This window comes from Nanorana parkeri, unplaced genomic scaffold (genome assembly GCF_000935625.1).
Source record: "Nanorana parkeri isolate BGI_ZX_2015 unplaced genomic scaffold, ASM93562v1 scaffold693, whole genome shotgun sequence".
Taxonomy (NCBI): Eukaryota; Metazoa; Chordata; class Amphibia; order Anura; family Dicroglossidae; genus Nanorana; species Nanorana parkeri.
In genome coordinates this window covers 319,771-341,142 of record NW_017306961.1, presented here as the reverse complement: position 1 = coordinate 341,142, position 21,372 = coordinate 319,771, and the positions used below count along the sequence as shown (strand labels likewise).

The 21,372-nt window shown below is 43.7% G+C and overlaps 1 protein-coding gene across 1 annotated transcript in view; it reads left to right on the top strand.

Moving 5' to 3' along the window:
• Positions 1-781: 781 nt before the first annotated feature.
• GOLGA1 (golgin A1) overlaps positions 782-21,372 on the top strand; it is a 309,940-nt gene continuing 289,349 nt past the window's right edge. The window contains exons 1-3 of the mRNA XM_018563762.1: positions 782-786; positions 920-968; positions 1,434-1,603. Coding sequence (XP_018419264.1) covers positions 782-786; positions 920-968; positions 1,434-1,603 — 224 coding nt within the window. The remainder of the gene's footprint in view (positions 787-919; positions 969-1,433; positions 1,604-21,372) is intronic.

Below are 21,372 nucleotides of genomic sequence, written 5' to 3'. Positions count from 1 at the left end.
TGTTCTTTGAGGACCCCTTCACACATGTTCCCTGAAGTATCACACACTTCACTGCAGTGCACTGTAACGTGTATGGGGGGATTTATCAAAACTGGAGCAGACTAAATCTGTAGCAGTTGCCTATGGCATCCAATCAGCTTCTTTCTTCAGTTTGTTCAGTTAAGCTTTGAAAATGAAATGTGGATGCTGATTGGTTACTATGCACATCTGCTCCAGATTTTGTCTGCTCCAGTTTTGATAAATTCCCCTCTGTGTGCCTTGCAATTCATTTGGAATGACCCAGCATGTATACACAATGCATTTGTAATGTGGTGAAGAAAGAAAATCACAAGTCATTTCACCTGCATTTGGGCTCATTCAAAATGAGTCAAAGCACAAAAAAAAATGTTGTGGTGCATGCATAACTGCAGTACAATAGGCAGTGAATAGGCCCTTAATTAATCTGCTGAATTGTACTAGTACTGCACATTTCCCAATGGATCATGGGCAGGCCATCCTACTAACTCTTTCCCTACCCCCTTCACCATCCCTCCAAGTAACATTGTTGCTTTTCTAAAATTATTTGCTGTAATTTAGTAACCAATAAGAACTGTGTGTACTTCAATAAGGAACTTTTTCAACAAGCATTGATTGCATTTTTTTCTTTGTCAGCGCTATTTTTATTGTTGATGTACTTTACAGAATAGTTTATTATTGTTGGAAGTATGGTGTTTATGGGTTACACTCTATCTATTTTAGGGATGCGCCAAACATTTTGGCCAAAAATGGCACTTTTGGCAAAATGCCGTAAGTGCTAGATTTCCCTAGAGCCCTCAACGGTAAAATAAAATAATTGAAAAAATAATTTAAAAAAATGTTAAAACGGTTGGGGAAAAAAAAGTAATTTTCGGTTTCAGCCTGACAAATTTTTTATTTTCAGTTTCGGTCTCAAAATTCAATTTCGGGGCATCCTTAGTTTATATGATACTGTAAACTCCCCGTTATCCGGCATCCACAGGGATCGGTGTATTCCGGATAAATGTAGTTTCTGGTTGTTTGAGAGTTACTATTAAAAATAGGTCTAACTAATGCCATACCCCATGCTATACCATACCATAACATAAACTCTGTATTGACTTCATATTAATATTGAAATGCAGTAATCAAAAGCAAATTAAGACAAATAATCACACAATTGTTTCCAGGATATTGCATGCCGCAGATCAGCAGAACAGTAAGTACACATTATTTGTTTTTCTGGTTAGTTGAATACCAGATAACAGAGTTTATTGTGCATTCCTATTTGTTTCTTTGAGAGCTGTAAATATGGGATATAAAAATATATTTAAAATTATATAAAGTTTATTATACTGGGTTGGCACCAGATTTATTGTAAACATTACTTGATTGATCAAAATTAACCTAATTAGCATAATGTGTCATACATTTTTCAGCTGTTAAATAAAGAGGATATATTGAGTCAAGTAGAACAAGAGTTGGAATTGCTACGGACAGAGGTGGTGGCATCGCGAGCTGAATGTCAAAATGGCCAAGAATTGTCAACCAGGCTAAAGGAGGATTTACAAAAAGTGCAGAAGGAAAATGATATGCTGTCTCAGCGGAGGTGGGTAACCTAAGGATTAGTCTCTTGTCCTGGGCCCATGTGTTATAGAGGCACTGATGAGGTGGCTTCAAATGAACAGTTGGGGTAAGTACTGAAAAACTGGTCCATACATGAAGCTGTTGCCCATAGCAACCATTAGACAGATACAACTTGATTGGCTGCTATGGGCAGCCTCTCCATCACCCCAAACCTCTTTGCTCCTGTGCATATACATCAACTATTGAAGTTTGCTGAAGAACGAACAGACAGGAGACACAAATATATGACAATTGTCCGAGGGAAGCGCTGAAAAGTATGTTCAGCTGGGACATCACTGTTGTCTAAACACTTGGCAGCATCTCTGGCAATGCTACCCATCATAGCCTGAGCACACACATATGATCCCAGCAGAGACTGATGCGGTTGGTAAGTCCCAGATACCGATCTAGCTTTTATACACAGGTACAGAAATCACATCCATAAATAAACCAATATAAACCTTACTGAAATACTTGTTTAATCTATTTACAAGTAACAAGAATAGCCCTTTTGTATGAGGTGGGTAGTAGCCAGTAGGGATGCACCAATACCATTTTTTTCAGAACAAGTACCAATACTTTTCCTCAAGTACTTGTCGACACCAATTACTGATACTTTTTTTTTAGTGTTGTGACAGTGGTGAAGTGCCAGGGCCCATTCACAGCTGTAAATGCTACACCCCGGTAGTTCTGCCACTCCAAGCTGTAGAGGTACCGTATTTTTCCGTGTATAAGACGCTACTTTTTCATAAGAATCTTGAGCTAAAAATAGAGGTGCGTCTTATACACCGGGGCCGCGGTTTTGAAAGTGCTGATACCACTGCAAACTAGCCTCATGGATTGCAGAGACAAGATAACAGTTCTCCTCCAATCATAAATCTTTTGAACCTGAGGTAAGTTGTTGCTGGGGAGATCGTGTAGGCAGTGCCCAGAGCGATAATGTCGGAGCATTCTGTGACCATAAAAATGTCAGAAAGTGAAAAACAACCTGTAAAGCGGCTGGCTTACTCTGCAAAATTTAAACTGGATGTTATCACTTATGCAAAAGAGCATGGAAATAGAGCTGCAGAGAGACAATTTGGACCTCCTCCCACTGAGTGTATGATCAGACAGTGGAGAAAACAGGAAGAGCAACTCCTTAAGATGCCCAAAAAGAAGAAGGCCTTGAGAGGAAAACCAGCAAAATGGCCAAACTTGGAGCAGAGGCTTAAGACTTGGATTTTGGAGCAGCGCCAGAGTGGCTTATGTGTGTCAACCAAGCTTATTCAATGTCAGGCAAGAATGTTTGCAAGCGAAATGAAGATTGTTGATTTTACAGGAAAGGCAAAATGGTGCTTCAATTTCATGAGGAGAGAAGGGTTGGCTATGAGAACACGCACAAAGTTAGCACAGAAAATGCCACCAGCTTATGAGGAGAAAATCCAACAGTTTCACTCCTATGTCATACAACTTCGTAAAAAATATGATTTTCAACCAAGTCAGATTGCAAACATGGATGAGGTGCCTCTCAATTTTGATGTGCCTTCCAACAGAACTGTTGATGTGAGAGGAATCAAAACAGTGGCAATCAAAACAAGTGGCCATGAAAAGACACACTACACTGCTGTGCTTTCATGCTGTGCAGATGGCACTAAACTGCCTCCTATGCTTATTTTTAAGAGGAAAACATATCCTAAAGAAACCATACCCCCTGGCATTATTGTTCAAGTGCAGGAGAAGGGATGGATGAATGAAGACCTTATAGCCGTTTGGTTTGCAAAGGTTTGGTCCAGAAGACCTTGAGGGCTCTTAAAGAAGCCAGCTCTACTTGTCTATGATTAGTTCCGAGCACATTTAACGGAAAAGACAAAAAGGAGTGCATTAGATTTGCGAACACATCTAGCAGTTATTCCTGGTGGACTTACAGGTCAGCTACAGCCACTAGATGTTTCAATCAACAAGCCATTTAAAGTCCTAATGAGAGAAGAATGGAATAGATGGATGCAAAAAGCAGGGGGTAACTTGACACCGACAGGAAGAGTAAAAAAAACAACCATTACTGAGGTTAGCAATTGGGTTCTAAACTCATGGTATGGTGTCAAACAAGAGGTGATTGTGAAGTCCTTCAAGAAATGTGGAATCAGCAATGCCATGGACGGAACTGAGGATGATCTTGTATATATAGACAGTGACTCAGCAGACAGCAGTGATGCAGCAGAAGTTGAAGAAACTGATATGTTTGAAGCCCAGTGATGAACCAGTGATGCAACAGAGGCTGAATAAAGTGATTGGCTCAGAGGTAAGTGTGATTCATAATATCATTTAAAATATTGATTTCTGAATTTTGGGTAAGAAAAGTTGGGGGCGTCTTATACATGGGGGCATCTTATAGACGGAAAAATACGGTACTTCATATCCCAGCAACACATTATACAACAATGCAGAATACCACCAGCTATAGGGGACTACAAATCCCAGCGATACATTATACAGCAATGCAGAAGACCACCATCTACACTGAGTGGCCAGATTATTATGACCACCTGACGCTTGTAGGCAAATTAGCTATAATTTTGCGCTGAAGTTGCTAGAGGGCGAGCCCATTATAAATAGGGAAGCAGGTTGTTTACACCGACAGTAGAAGTGATTTTTTTCTGAAGATATGGGTAAACAACGCGATTTAACAGCCTTTGAATGTGGGATGATTGTTGTCGTTTGGAGCCATGGAGCGAGTATCAGCAAAACAGCAGAATTCGTTAAATGTTCAATAGCACCTGTTGAAGTGTTTAAAGACTGGTCTGTCAGCCGAAAATCTGGGTCTGAACGTGCAAATTGTGGCCGCCAATGTTAGGGCAGAACGGAGAGTGGCAAGACTATCATATTGATGGCGTATCCCAATGGAGATGGCTTCTTCCAACAAGACAATGCGCCCTGCCACGGTGCTCATATTGTGCAGGAGTGGTTTCAAGAACATGAGGGAGAATTTACCTTGCTTAGGTGGCCGCCACAATCACCAGATCTCAATCCTATTGAGCATTTGTGGGACGAAGTTGAAAGAGCCATCAGGCAGCTGGTTCCACAACCATCAACTCTTGGGTGGCCGTGCAGGTTCTATGGTGGGCTGTGCATACTCTTAGGTGGGCTATGCAGAGTCTATAGTGGGCTGTGCAGACTCTGAGGTGGCTATGCAAAGTCTATAGTAAGCTGTGCAGGCTCTCAGGTGGCTATGTGGGGTCTATGATGGGCTGTGCGTGCTCTCAGATGGCTATGCAGGGTCTATGGTGGGCTGTGCAGACTCTCAGGTGGGTTATGTGCAAACTCTTAGGTGGGCTTAGCAGGGTTAATGTTGGACAGTGTTGACTCTCAGGTGGCTATGCGCGGTCTATGGTGGGCTGTATGGTCCCCCTTAGGTGGTCTGTGTGGGCTCTCAGGTGGCTATGCGAGGTCTATGGTGTGCTGTGTGGGCTCTCAGGTGGCTATGCGAGGTCTATGGTTTGCTGTGTGGGGTCTCAGGTGGCTATGCGTGGTTAATGGTGGGCTGTGCCGAGAGCTGTGATCTCTGATCGACACATGTCACACAACACACTGCTGTGTGGGGTCTCAGGTGGCTATGCGTGGTTAATGGTGGGCTGTGCCGAGAGCTGTGATCTCTGATCGACACATGTCACACAACACACAGACAGAGGCAGTACCTTCCTCCCCTGACTTCATGATAAACTGGAAGACGGGCTGGAACTCCACCATGTCTCTGACGCAAGTGTACAGCAGCAGACTGAGGGGAAGAGTGGAAGGAGCGGCAGGTGCAAGGCCAGAGCCAGGAGCCTCCCCCCACACCCGGGGGTCCTTAGGTGGCTGCCAATGCAGCCTTAGCTAGGGCCAGTCCTGCAGGACACAGAGATGTTTGATCTCTCCAGGTGTGTTCTGGCTTAGTGACGGTGTCCACTCCTATAGTTTCGGTGTTGTGCTTAGGGCGATTAGGGTGTTCCCAGGCACATCCCGTGCACATGCCTATGGTAGTGGTAACATAATAACTGTGCTGCACACAGCCTGAGTAGAGCTTTGGGAAGGACCCAGTCGATCTGCCACTACAGACTGCCTGCAAAAACTACAGTAGGGGGCATATACAAGACCAGTCACCATGCGCGAGGAGAGAGGGAGAGAGAAGCGATGACTGGTCTTTATTGCAGAAAGTTTTTGCACAAAGGCAAAGTTTCACTACATAGATCTGGAAAAAATACACAAAGGGCACCTTGTAATTACATGTCTCTTGTATTTAGACAATATTTGCTCTTCCCAAAGTTCAGCTTCAAATAGGTTACCTATTTATAGCCTAAGGCCTCGTTCACATGACAAATGAAATTAGTGGGACTGCGCCACACCGCATGGGTACTCCGTTTCGGCAGGGTGCTTCAATAGAAAATCCTATTGGGATTTTTTTTAAAAACCCTAAGGCAGCAGGATCTCCTCTTGAATGCAGGCAGCCGCTGCTCCACAGCCTTCTGAAAAGGGATCCACTGCAGATCGCTTTTCAGAGGGTGACGGAGACTGCAGCCCAAGTGAACAGGGCCTAGGGTAGACACGAGAATGCCTTCTACAACAAAGAAAACAAATTCCATTTGGACAGCTGCAATCCACCTAAGTCAAGAGATTTTGTTCTCCTTCCTTGTATTTATTAGGTCACGCAGATGTATAAATAACTTTGGAGAGTTAGTCGATTAAGAGATATTACCGAGTATGGTAAACTTAAATGTAATCTGAATTTCTTACTTGTCCATTGAGGAATGCAGGTTATACTGCCACCTACAGGAGGATTGGACACTGACAAACAAGAAACTGTAGGCCTCCTCTGAGTTTAACCCCGCTCTATTACCAGCATGCCTCAGTTTCTTGCTAGCGTCCTTGGAAGATGCAAAAATATAGTGTAGCACTTTTTAAAAACTCATATCAATATTTACAAAATAAAGTGCAAGTTTACCAGTATAATAATCTCCTACATAATTCTCCTGTTTAAAATTCACATTCATGTTTCTACAAACAATCTAGTATTATCTTGTTATAATAATCTTTCCCAATAAACTGACCGTGCAATCTTTTCACGCTATCACGGTACTTGGTATCACAAATCACTCCACAATACAGTGTTATTTTTTATTGAAGTGTCCAGTGCAATATGTGCAAATTCTCCACCACAGCAAAAAAAAATCCACAATGTCTTTTACATTTTTTTCAGCCACCTTTCACGTTTGTGTCACCAAGTGCTCCACCCAAAATTGGAAGGTCAGTCACCTTTGTTGGTGGACCTTGTCTAAGCAGGCTTAATGATGACAGCATTTATCCGCCTTCCTGTTCCCTTTTGCAGTACTAGATCAGCTTGTTTAGCTCAAACAGATAAAGATAGGTAGAACATAATGCAGACTGTAAAATGCTCTTTACTAAAACCTCCTTCAAAAACGCTTTCATCTCTATTCTCCACTCCCTCTGCCCAGATTCATACAAACGTGTCTCTCTCTGATCCTTTCCTGAGTTCAGCTGAGCCGAAGGGTTGCTGCAGCCGAAGTGAGCCAAAGGATTAGCCCAACGTTCAGCTACATCCTTCGGCTCTTTAGTGAATAACCCCCTTAGCTTCCACTATCCCCTCTAATCCATATATTCAGAGCAGAGCACAAAAAGAATACAAACTGTTTCTATATGCATATGACCTCCTATATTTAAACCATCCGGCTATTCTTCATGAATTATCTGTCTTTGGTACCTTAACCACTTGCTGCCTGGAGCAATTTCTTATTATTTGCACACACATGATAATATCTGAATTTTTGGCTAGAAAACAGCTTCAAACCCCCAAACAATTATATATTTTCTGAAAGCAGAGCCCCTGTAGAAGAAAAAAATGCTAGTTGAAATTTTTTATGTTGCACGGTATTTGCGCAAATGTTTATCAAACCAGTATTTTTAGGATAAAATACAACAAAATGAAATTTAGTGCACAGAAACAATATAATACTAAATTTTTTGTAAAATATAAAAGATGGGGTCACACCAGGTAAATAGATACCAAACATGTCAAGCCTCTAAATTGCGTTCGTCGGTGAAACTACAATACCCAAAATTTCCCATAAGCAATGCTTTAAAAGCTTTTACTGGTCATGATTCAAGTGTTAACAGTGATTGATGGTCCTAGAATTTTTGCTCTCACTTTGACATTCGCGACCATATCTAACGTGTGGCGCAAAGGAGACGAAGACTAAACTTGACCTTCACAATTGTTTCTCGCTCTCTGACGTGGTTCGGACAAATGAACGCAGATAAGATGGATATTCTCTAGGGATGTTCAGATACCAGTGCCGATACTTGCCATTTTTATGAGAACTACCATGGTTGCAGCTGTGACAGGGCCCTGGCTCTCCACCACTGTCCTGAAATAATTAGTCTGTATTGTTTTAGAAAACCTGTCACATGACACTAAACAAAAATGTATCAGTACTTGGATAAGTATCGGTACTTGGTCTAGAAAAAATGGTATCGGTGCATAACTTATATAAAAGAAATCATACACTAAAACAGGGATGCACAAATTCCTGGAGCCTCCTAACTTTTGAGTTTTTCTCTAGTCTAGTCTTGGAGCTGGAATAGTATTTGTACTTGTACCTGTACCAAGTACAGTACTTGGTATCTTAACATCCATAATATTCTCCCTAAATGTTTGTACCTATTCTAAACTAACTCAATTACACTTCCTAGGTCCTTTTTTTATCTACATCTGAAACTACTTTGTGACTTTATTTGGAGCTCTGGGAAACCTAGATTAAGCTTTCACACCCTAACAAGGGGAAGGCACAGGGTGGTGCAAGTTTTTCAGACTTCTTACTTAGTAGAGTGAAAAGTCACTAAGTATCAAAGCCCCTGTAAATAAAAAATAACCCCTCAGTGCCCCCTAGTTTAAAAAAAATATCTAAAAATAAAGTTTTTAAAATTTTAAATAAAAAAAGTTTAAAAAAGTAAAAAAAGGTGTAAAAAATGTTTAATAAAATAATTATAAGAAATTATAGTGCCGAGAAAGCTATTAAAGATAGGAAACAAACATACCACATTCTAAAGTTGTTCCAAACTAAAATTGTATTTCACTCCTTGTATTTTGTGACCTATAACTCCTGAAGTATATGGAAATCCCAGACATACGATATACCCTATAAATCAGGACAAATAAAATAATGTATTATGAATTACTTTCTGTTAGCTACACTAACTATGTACACATTATCGCCAAAACTGTGAAAAATGTGGGTTTTTAAAAAAAATGTTGTATCTATAAAAAAATAAGAATGTATATATGCATATGTCACATCAAATGAAAGCCCATTTTTTCCTTTAAAAAACATGTAGGTGCAATAAATGAGGAAGATGGAAATTATAGTTAAAAAATATATAGCAAAAATTGCAAAATTGCTTCGGTCCCCAGGAACGAAAACGTTTTATGAAGCTGTTTCACTAAGGGGTTAAGCTTAGTATTCAGTCATATATTAGTATTGATACAATTCCTAAACAAGAGAGAGAGGCGATGACTGTGCTGTGTATTATAGACTGATAATCCTCTGAAAAATATAACAATGTTTTGAAAATGTAATGAAATGTTAAGATTTAAGTAAATTAAATATGCATTGTAACTTAGTAATTTATAAGAAGAAAATTGTATGTGGCATAAGTGGACTATTATATGTGGTATTAGTGTATTGAGAAGATGAGACACATTATATAAACATTGTATTTCTGCATGTTTTATTAGGTAAAAGAGAAATAGTGAAAAATATGTTGGGAAAACTCAGCAGATATAGGAGCAGAGGAAAGCTTCATTCTCTGTGAGGATAGAGAAAGAGTGTAGCGGTTAAATTAGTTGCATTGCAAAGGATTAACAATGAGAGTATAAGGAGCACTGTACACCTTACACTGTACACAAATATATAAACAAAACCATTAAATCATCAGTAATCAGTGCAAAACAAAGTGCAGAGGGAAAGGGAAACAAAATACAGTAAAGAACTCAAATCAAGATAATAGTAATGCACAACAGTAGTAAAGCTGGGCATATACGGTTAGAATCGATTGAACAAAATCAATTTCGGAATGTTCATTCGTGTTTTCTAATTGTTGATGCAGTGAAATCGATTTCAACTGCAGTGACGAAAAAAAATCGAAGGAGCATGTTGGAAAAGTTTGCTCGAACTAATGAAATGCTAACAGTAAATGTGGCTTTCGTTCAAAAAAATCCATTCATTCCAAAACCAACTGTTAGCTAAAAATGAAAATCAAATGTAATTTCGAACAGCAAACGGCAAGCCTCTGAGGGTATTATCAATCATTCCGACGGGATTTTTCGTATGAACTGTCATGCAAAAATCTACCCGTGTATACTTTTTTGTGCATTAACTTTTTATTAAAGATTTAAAGGTAACATTGAAAACATGAGTCAAATAAAAGCGACACTTCAACATTACAATAAAGAGGATAAAGAAAAACTTGTATAACAGTGGTTTAGCAGTTAAGAAATACATATTTGTATGTGGTTCAGTTTTGGTCACCGATCCACAGAAAGAATATCCTTGAGCTTGAGAGAGTCCAGAGAAGGGCAATTAAACTAAGGGGCTGGAAGACCAAAGCTATGAGACAAGGTTGCTAAATCTAAACTTGTTCACGCTAGAAGTGAGGTGATTAAGAGGGGACAGGATTGTGATGTACAAAGTGTTTAGTGGTAATGGCAACATCAGCAATAAACTCTTTACAGTAAACTCGATAACAAAGACTAGAGGTCACCATCTAAAATTGGTGGAAAAATGATTTAACCACAAAGGGCGTAGGTGCTTCTTTTCAGTTAGAGCGGTTAAATTCTGGAACTCCATAACCATATTTAGCAATGTCAAGAAGAGCTTCTCGTTGGTCAGTGCCGTCAGATGACTGCGCTGACCAATGAGTGCTAGAATTGTGAGAGCGAAATTCAGATTACAATGGCACAGGTACAGATAGTACACCCATACTGGTGGATGGGAAGGAGCGTTCTAGAGCTGCAGCTAACCATTATTTAAAAAATCGATTAGTTAGTCGATTATTAAGTTCGATTAATCGGATAAAAAATAAAGTACATTTTAAAAAATGGCTCCAGTGATGGGACTACTTGTTTGTATTGAGATTGTAGTCCATCACAGGAGCAAGCTTAGAGCGGTGGAGGTAAAAAAGTGTGGTGTGCAATATAGTGAAATGAAAAGTGTATAATTATACAGCAAGTATTGATCCAGTCGCGTTACTTACAGCATGCCTCTGGACAAGTCTTCCCCTGCGAAAGATCACCAGTCACAGTGATGGTGGACACCTGCTTCTTTGCGTGGATCTCTGTTTGTAAATCAGTGGATTCCCTCTGCACAGCCGGATCCTTCTCATCATCTGCAACCCCACCCTGGGGGGTTTTGGGCTTGCCCTAATAGGGCTTTGCCAGGGAAGACTGCTTGCCAATCATGTTTTTTGGAGGCCACTAAGGATAGGGATGCGGACACCTCACAAGTCATGTCCGTGATGAAGAAGGTCTTTCAGGACACGTTGAGGGAATTCCCTTCGCTCAGGTGCAGCCGCAGAGCTAGCCTAGTGGGAGGCCAGTTTCAGAGGCTAGGCCAGGCCCATCCAGAACTATCGGCTCTAGTAAGGGCAGTGATTCTTCTGGCCCCCATTCAGATTCTTCCTCTTCTGAGGATGACGACGAACAGTTCAAGGGGTTTAAATTTGCCTTAGTCCAGCCCTTTGGTAAAGCCTTCTGGCAGGCTCTTCTTTGGGAAGAGGCTGTGGAACAGCCTGAGAAAAGACGGTATCTCAAACATGTTAGGAAAGAGATGTTGTCATTTCCCTTAATGGATGAGATTAAAGATATTATCCTGGTGGAATGGGGTCAGGTAGAAAAAAAAAATCTTCCTTCCACAATAGATTCTCCAAGCTGAGTCCCTTTTTAAAAAAGAGGAGTTTAAGCACTTGGAGGAGTCCCCTGACATTGATGCAGCCCTCATGAGACTGGCGATGCATGTCACATTGCCTCTGGACGATGCCGTTGCATTTAAGGATGTCTTAGATCGGAGGGCGAACCTGGATCTTAAAAATATCTACCTTATGGCCGGGGTGCCTGCAAACCCGCAGTTGCCATGGCGGCAACCTCCAAAGCCCTGGAGGCTTGGGTCGACAGCGCTGAAACCGCTGTCTCGAATGATCTCGGTAAATCTTTGCTGAAGCATCGGTAGATGTTATCAGGTCCTTAGCCAGGGTTATGTTGTCCGCAGTCACCAGCAGAAGAGCCCTGTGGCTCAGGCTGTGGGTAGCTGATCCCACCTCTAAACAAGGGTGGTGTAAGATCCCATTTGAAGGTCAAACTCTATTTGGCAATAAGCTGGACACCGCGATAGCCAAGGTGTAACACCCTGCCCCGGGGTTTATCTGTTCCTTGGACGACAGCTGCGGATCAGGTTATTCCTATCAAGGACGGGTATCGCATTGTAGCTCTACCTCTTAAGGTTTAGGCGAGGAGGGAGCTACTCAACATCGCACCCCGTATAGCAGCACTTCTACCCTGTAAGATGCCAGTAGGGTAGTGAGGAAATCACAGTAGCAATTCAATAGGTGTGAGGTATAACAGTTCACCTGATATTACTTAGCAGTTCAATAGGTAAGGTATGAGGTATAGCAGTTCACCTGATATTAATTAGCAGTTCAATAGATATGAGGTTGCATAGCTCACTGGTTATCAACTAGCAATTCAATTAGGTATGAGGTGTCAATAAACAGTTCAATAGCATTGAGTTTGGAACTTAGCAGTTCAACAGGTATGAGGTGTCAATTAAACAGTTCAATAGCATTGAGTTTGGAACTCAGCAGTTCAATAGGTATGAGGTTGTACAGCTCACTGGTTATCACTTAGCAGTTCAAATAGGTATGAGGTGTCAATTAAACAGTTCAATAGCATTGAGATTGGAATTTAGCACTTCAATAGCATTGAGTTTGGAGACCTAATAACAATCCAATAGGTATGGCCGAAGCCTGGGTACTTGCGCTTGCGCTGACCCCCTGGATGGGGAAGCGTTGGTTCACTGCTGCACTCGTGTGGCTTGATCCTTGTAAGGAGCAGGAGAGGGCTGTGTTGATCAGCGTCCTGCTTCCACAATAGTGGGACGCCGATCAATCAGTGGCCCGCGGCTTTATGACGGCGGCCCGAGTGAGGGGGCGGAGTCCCGCGGCGCGCCTGCGCAATGACGATGCCGGACCCCGTCCGAGAGTGGGCGGCGCCCTACGTCGCGCATGCGCAGCAGCGCGGACGGAGCTCGGTCCCGGCCGTGACGGAAACGGTTGTTACACAAGGCCACCGGGGGAAAGTCCAGCTTTATTCCTCAGGACCGGAGACTTATTAAACAGAAGAACGCGCTGTTCAGGAACGAGGCGTTTAACAGAGGGAAAGAGGCTCGGGCTTATAAGCCAGGGAAAGAATTTTGCTGCCCCTGGCGGCCTTCTACTACCTTCTCTATAGCCAAGAAAGGCCCCTCAGCAAGGGCCCAGGGGCCTCAGACGTCCTTTTGAAGGCTTGCCTTTCCAGGTTTTCCAGGTAGGAGCAAGGTTGGCCAAGTTCGGGGAAATCTGGGCGGACAATATCTCAGACCCCTGGGTCCTGGAGATTGTTACAAAGAGCCATCATTGGGTTTTTCACAAAACCCCTGGTTCCGTCTTTCGCCCAACGCCACTTCCCTTGGATCTTGTTCGGGGGTCAATCCTCCTTTCCTACGTGGAGAACCTCCTAGTTAATTGCGTTATCTCTCCTGTTCCACGTCAAGCTTTGGGGGGGGGTGGTTTACTCTCCTCTTTTCCTCGTACAGAAGAGAACCGGGGATTGGAGGCCAGTGATCAACCTGACTTAACTGAACAATTTCATAGCCAAAGACCATTTCAAAATGGAGTCGCTGCAAACTATCTTGAAGGTAATTCATCCCGGAGATTGGATGCTCTCCATAGATTTAAAAGACGCCTACTTCCATGTTCCCATCCAGTGTTCTTTTCAACATTTTCTCTGGTTTTCACTATGCGACCTCCACTATCAGTTCCTTTGTCTCCCCTTCAGGTTCACAACATCTCCAAGGGTTTTTTCCAAGGTTCTGCTGGCCATAGTCTCCTTGCTTCGGGAGCAGGGAATCCGTATCTTCCATTACCTGGACGACATACTACTGTTACATCAGGACCGAGAGTCGGTACTCGAACATCGGTCACTACTGGTCTCCACTCTGGAGCAGTTCGGTTGGCTCATAAACCGGGAAAAGAGCCACCTTTCCCCCTCACAAGACCTGGGATACCTGGTGGCCAGACTGGATACGGTACGTGGTATGGTCTCTCTTCCTCCAGAGAAACTTCCTCTTGTCAGACAACGCCTTTCCGTGGCTCTCACGCACGATCTCCTTCCTTCATCTCACTGTCTTCGGATTGTGGGCGCTATGGTGTCCACGTCCCATGGTCAAGTGGGCCCAGAGTCTTTCGACCTACTGATTCTAATTACTCCCCGGATTAGGAGCAGCCTCACCTGGTGGTTCAAGGACCAAAATCTCCTTTGCTGTCAGTTTCTCCACCCAACTTCGTGGACGATCATTTCCACCGATGCCAACGAGCTGGGGTGGGGGGCAACATGTCTGGGTCAGTTACCCCAGGGGAGATGTGATTTTCAGGCGAGAGGGATTGTTTTCAATGTTCTGGAATTGAGCGATTTTTCAGGCATTGTTAGCCTTCAAGCAGCTAGTCCTTGGGAAATCTGTCCTACTGAAAGTAGACAACACAACAGTGGCTTATGTCAGGAGGCAAGGTGGAACGCACAGCCACTCCTTGCAGATGGAGGTCTCTCCTATTCTGACTTGGTGCCCAGATCAATCTTCACATTTCAGCTGTGTATGTTCCCGGTGCCCTCATCCTCCAGACGGACTATCTATCTCGTGTTCCTGTGGACAACAACAAGTGGTGCCTACTGGACGAAGTCTTTCAGGATCTGGTGGACTGGACCTTCGTAGTAGATCTGTTTGCGTCCCGAATCAACGCCAGAGTTGTCAGATTTGATTCAAGGTTCCCTTGCCCTCAGGCACTGGCAACGGACGCCCTTAACGTAGAGTGGACGTTCCGGACGGCGTATGCCTTTCCTCCGGTTCCTCTAAACCTTCAGTTTCTGCGGAGACTCCGCGGAGAAGATGTGACAGTCCTTGCAGTCATTCCGAACTGGCCCAAGAGGCCTTGGTACCCTCTCCTTTGCCAACTGAGCATTCATCCCCCACCGCCCCTGCGCTCTTGCCAAACTATCTTTCTCAGGGGCCAGTTCTGCATCTGGCACCAATGAAGCTCTGCCTGATGGCCTGGATGTTGAGAGGCGGAGGCTGGTCACGCTAGGATGTTCAGACACGGTTGCTGACAGTCTTTCTAGGAAAGCCAGCACGAACCGTACCTAGGGTGTGGCAGAAATTCCAGGAGTTGGCGTTGGCTCGTGACTTTAGGCCATTGAACCCGCAGATCATGATTGTGCTGGACTTTCTGCAGCATGGGTTGGGTATGGAATTGAGCGTTAGCACCCTCAAGGGCCAGAGTTCGGCGTTGTCAGCCATTACGGGCCTCCAGCTTGCCTCCAATGCTCTCGTGGTTCAGTTTATCAAGGCTGCATTACGGGTTAGACTGCCCAGGGCACAACTGTTCCCTAAATTGGACCTTCCTCTCGTTCTCGATTTTCTGGCCTCGTGCGCGTTTGGAGACGCCTTGTCTCGGTGGCACCTTACATTAAAGACGGCATTCTTGGTTGCCATCACCTCCGCTCGCAGGGTTTCGGAATTGGCCGCTCTTGAGTTTAATGAACCCTTTACTACCTTCCTGGTGGATAGGGTGGCCCTAGTCCCCATGCTTGGGCACGTACCCAAAGCGGTGACCGGTTTCCATATGCGGCAGGAGATTGTTCTACCAACCTTTAGGTCCACTGATGAGCATCGCATTAGGCGCCTGGATGTCGCTGAGACGTTATATCTCGGCCACCAAAGAACTCCGGTCTACAGACCATCTTTTTGTAGTACCAGCGGGAGCAAGGAAGGTTGCTAGGGCATCCAGTAGACTCATTGCCTCATGGGTGCTGAAGACTATCACGTTGGCTTACAAGGCCAACCACCTGCCAGTGCCGTCTGGAGTCTCAGGCCATTCAACGAGGAGTCTCTGCGTCCTGGGCAGCAGCAAGTCGGGTGTCTTTGGAGACTGTTTGTAAGGCGGCCACTTGGTCGTCTCGGAACACGTTGATGAATCATTATTGTGTAGATCCGGCTGCCTTGACTACGGTTGGTTTTGGCCGTTCGGTTATTTCTTCTGCTGTGGGTATTTAATTCAATTTTAAGCGTACCCTCCCTGTTTTTGGCTAGTTATTTCCCATTCGTGTGCTGGCATGGAGCTGACAGGAAAAAAAGAGAAAATTGAATTCCATACTTACCACATTTTTCCTTTCCTGTCTAGCTCCATGGCAGCACAGGGCCCACCCGATCGGTCGTCTAGTTACGGAACAGCAAGCTGGGCGACTCGTTCAAATGTATGAACTACAATCCTGATTAGGGGGAGGGATTAACCCATTTGTGTGCTGCCATTGAGCTAGACAGTTTTTTGGAAATTAATATACACTGCCTGTGCATAGTAATCTGCTCCGCTTAAAAGCACAGTTGTATTACGCTCTTTCGTGCAAGGACCGGAGGTACTTCTATAGAGTCATGTAGAGTCAAAAAAAGGTGATGCTTTCATGGTGGAGTTCTGTTCCAAGTGTGTCTCCCCTCCAGCACCTCCCACACCATTTATTTATATAGCCACAAAAGGAATTACAAACAGGAAGTCATGACCCCATCAGCCAATCGCTTCCTCCATACACAATGACATCACAGGAAGTGACATCAACGTAACATAGCCAATGAAACACATGTACAATAGAAAAGGGAGTGTATGTCTGTATCATAATAGAAGCGGTGTGCATAAACCCTTGTGCACAGAATTAAACCCGTGTGCACAGCCGCATGTTTTCCTAGCCGCCATCTTTCCAGACCCACCTACACAATCTCCCATTAACACTGGAGCTAACTTTATCCAGCATTGCTCAGTGAGCAATGCCCAATAACGTTATTATGATTCTCATGGATGTGAGCTTATCTGCAGGGACAATGCCATACCATTTCCAGCGCGCTGATCAGACGCATCAGAAATACAAACGCACATTCCTTTCAAAAAGGCAGATATGCATCTTAAATAATACTATGTCCGCAAAGCAAGTACATACATGCCAAGCCAATAAATCTTCACACCGCGCAGGGGCCCTAGCTGGCGTCCATACACCTGCTAAGAGACCATTGCTCCGCCACGCATATCCACAGGAAGAGATCTACCCCAATGGTTTACTCTCAGTGCTGATTTAATCTGGGTCACGTTCCAATCGAGCGTGATGCAGAAATCCGGACACTGGGAGACATGATGACAATATTACAATATACTAAAAACACGTCCTAGTAAAATTTCCACAACAACAGGAAAGGAAAATTGCGGTAAGTATGGAATTCAATTTTCCTATTTTTGTTCACAACAGAAAATAGGAAAACATAGCAAATGTTTAAACTGAGAAAATTTACCATTTTAAGAAAAAAAAGGTAGTTTTGTAGTTGATGGCAGCAAAACGTCTCATAAAGTTGGGCCAGGGCCATGTTTACCATGGTGTAGCAGCCCCACTTTTTTTTTTAACAACACTCTGTAAACATCTGGGAACTGAGGAGACCAGTTGCGGGAGTTTGTCCCATTGATGCCTGATGTAGGATTCTAAGTGCTCAATAGTCCTCGGTAATTTTTGTTGTATTTTTCGTTTTGAAGATGCACCAAATATTTTCAATTGGTGAAAGGTCTGGCAGGCAGGTCAGTTAAGCACCAGGACTCTTGCACAACAAAGCCATGCTGTTGTCAAAGAAGCAGCATGCGATTTAGTACTGTCCTGCTGAAATATGCAAGGCTTTCCCTGAAAAAGACATCATGTGGATGGGAGCATATGCTGCTCTATAACCTGGCTATATCTTTCAGCATTGATGGTGCCTTTCCCGATGTGCAAACAACCTATTCCATACACACTAATGCAACCCCCATAACCATTAGATTCAGGGTTTTGAAGTGAGCACTGATAACATGCCTCTCCTCTTTAGTCTGGAGAACGCGGCACCCATGGTTGTCAAAAAGAATGCCAAATTTCGATTTGTCTGACCACAGAACAGTTTTCCACTTTGCAACAGACCATTTTAAATGAGCTTTTGCCCTGAGAAGACGGTAGTTTAAAAAAAAAATAATGTTCAGATATGGCTTCTTTAATGATAGAACTTTAACTTGTATTTTTCGGTAGCACGGCAAAATATGTTCAGATAGTTGGAAGTATTCCTGTGCCTATGCAGTGCCTGTCCATCACAGAATCATGTCTGTTTGAAGATCAGACATCCAATATTGCGTTTCGGCCTTTGCGCGCAGAGATTTCTTCCGGTTCTCAGACTCTTTTGATATTATGTACTGTAGATGATGATGATGTGATTGCAATTTTACGTTGAGGAAGATAAATTGTTAGACAAGTTTTAGACGCAGCTTTTCACAGATTGATGAACCTCTGCCCATCTTTACTTCTGCGACTCTAAGATGCTCTTTTTGTATACCCAATCATGTTACTGATCTGTTGCCAATTAACCTTATTAGTTACAAAATGTTCTTTCAGCTCTTCCTTGTTAGTACCACTTACTTGCCAGGTTTTTGTTGCCCTGTTCCAACCTTTTTAAGACATGTTGCTGCCATCAATTTCAAAATTACCTTATTTTCTTTTCTCAGTTTAAACATTTGGGCCCTGTTCACACCTTTACGTTTTGTCGCGCGTTCAACGCTCTATGAACGCTCTACAAAACGTACAAACGTGAAAATCCCATTGTTTTGATGGGTATGGTTCACACCTTTCCGTTTTTATGCCCTTCAGAACGTGCTACAAAATGGCCTACGCCTGAAAAGGTCCATGAGCTTCTTTGCGGCGTATTGGTCCGTTTTGTAGCGCGTTCGCGGCCATAGACTTCGACGTGAACGGACGTAAATAGTGTTTGCGCGTTTGCGTCATCACAAGTCGCGCCTATAACGCCCGTTCAGCACATGGCCACAGACTCCACCCCAGTCTTTTTCGGCCGAAGAGGAAGCTGCAAAATGGAGGAATGTGAAGCCACAACCCAGCTGCTCGATACTGAGGCGTTCATTCGTGTCGTGAAGACAAAACCATGTTTGTACGACATGAGGCATGGAGATTACAAAAATCGACGCATCAGGCGACGATCATGGGAAGAAGTTGCCCAGAACATATTCAGTGATTGGGAGAGCTTAAACAAGCAAGTGAAAGCAGCAAAAGGTAAATTTCACCGTTTCCATGTTTTTTCCATGTTCTTCCAGTGTTTTCCTGCAACCTGCGTGCAGTGCTATCATGCGACCTGCGTGCAGTGTTGCATGATAGCACTGCATGCAGGTCACAGGAGAACACTGCACGCAGGTCACATAACAGGTTGCATGCCTGCATGTAACCTGCGTGGAGTGTTTTACCAAGACCTGCATGCAGTGTTTACCCATGACCTGCATGCAGTGTTTTGCCGGATGCATGACAACACTGCATGCAGGTCACAGGAGAACACTGCACGCAGTTCACATAACAGGTCGCATGCCTGCATGTAACCTGCATGCAGTGTTTTACCAAGACCTGCATGCAGTGTTTACCCATGACCTGCATGCAGTGTTTTGCCGGATGCATGACAACACTGCATGCAGGTCACAGGAAAACACTGCACACAGGTGACAATGCAAACTGTTATCATGCGACCTGCGTGCAGTGTTTTTAGCTGTTCAGTGTTTTCAAGTGCATTTAATGTGGTGCATTACAAAAAACAATGCTCATATATAAGTTATATTTAAAGAGACTTTATTAGGTAAGAACAAGGATAAATGGGTTAAATCATGACTGGATTGCCTTCATCTGCCATGACACCTCCCCCTCAGGTGTCATGAAATATGCCGCATATTGGTCCTGAATGGTGGTACAATGCGCTGTACCACAGGTGCCGCTCCAATGGCTACTCTCCATGCAACGCACCAATGAATCATCAAATAGAAAGCCATCTCTGCGACGCACAAAATTGTGAAGGACACAAGCTGCCTTCACCGCAGAGATGGCGTTTTCTATTTTAAGATTGATTGGCGAGTGCAGAAAGCGCCATTTATTGGAGAGTATGCCAAAGGCACACTCCACAACCCTGCGTGCTCTGGTGAGCCTATAATTGAAGACCCTCTTCTCCAGACTCAGTCCACGACTAGAGTAGGGCCTCATTAAATGCTCACCAAGAACAAATGACTCGTCTCCTACAAAAACAAAAGGCATTGCAGGTTGAGCGGTACCTGGCAGCGCGGTGTTCCCCGGGAGGTCCAGATCACCGTGGCACAGCATGAGTCCAAAGTCTGAATGGGCAAATACCACAGAGTCTGAGCTGCTGCCGTAGGATCCCACGTCAATATAGCGGAAGCAGTAGTTCGCATCTGCTACGTCAAAAAGAACGATGGAAAAAAATTTCTTGTAATTAAACAACCGACTGCCGCTCCCTATAGGCTTTATGATGCGAATATGTTTTCCGTCTATTGCTCCCAGACAGTTCGGAAAATTGCATGACGTGGCATAAAGTTCAGCAACTTGCACCCACTCCTCCTTGGTGGGCTTGGACATGACCACATCACGGAGGACATCCCAAATCGCACAGCAGGTCTCGTGGATGATCTTGCTTGCAGTAAATTTGCCAATCATGAACGCGTAGTGAAGACTGGCCAAAGACTGGCCAGTAGCTAAATACCTAAGAAATTAAAGATAAAAGCAATTATTAGTTCATGTACAAATTTTTAAGACTGGCCAGTAGCTAAATACCTAAGAAATGAAAGATAAAAGCAATAATAAGTTCAGGTACAAATTTTGTTTTCACAGTCAATATCATCAAAAACAAGTGGAAAAGCGTTAAGGATGCATTTACTCGCCACCGGCGCAAAGAAAGGGAGTACCGAAGTGGTTCGGCTGCCAGTGCCCCTTGTCGATACATCCACGCCGAGCAGCTGGCTTTTTTAATTCCTTGCACGGAAATGCGATGGTAAGACACGTCAATTACAAGCAACATTTCATAAATATAGTTTAATGCAACATGCGTTTAACAATATTTTACACATAATAATGTTTTGTTTTTTTACTCGTGACAGCTAGAAGAAACTGGAAATGGTGCCTTTAAACAGGCAGAGGGCAGTACGGGACACAATCACCCGAGCTATCGACTCCGAAATTTTTCCTGACGAGTATCCACAACACACCACTGCACCTACACCGGCCCCACCAATCAGACATCCACCTCAGCATGTCACAACCATGCACTCACACACGCCCCAACCGTACCCACACACACCCATGCACCACCCCGAAACATGGCACCCACGCCCACATTGCCCATATATTTTTCCCTCCACCAGCCTCGCACATAGCTCCACCTCCACCACACATATATCAGCTGGCTTTCCCACACGTGGAATGAGGGAGGACATGCAGGTGGATGAGCCTAACTTTGCGCTCCCAAATGATCAAAATGTTCATTGTTGTTGTTGGAGTTGTTGGAGCAGTTAACATCAACGGATGGTCGCAGGATA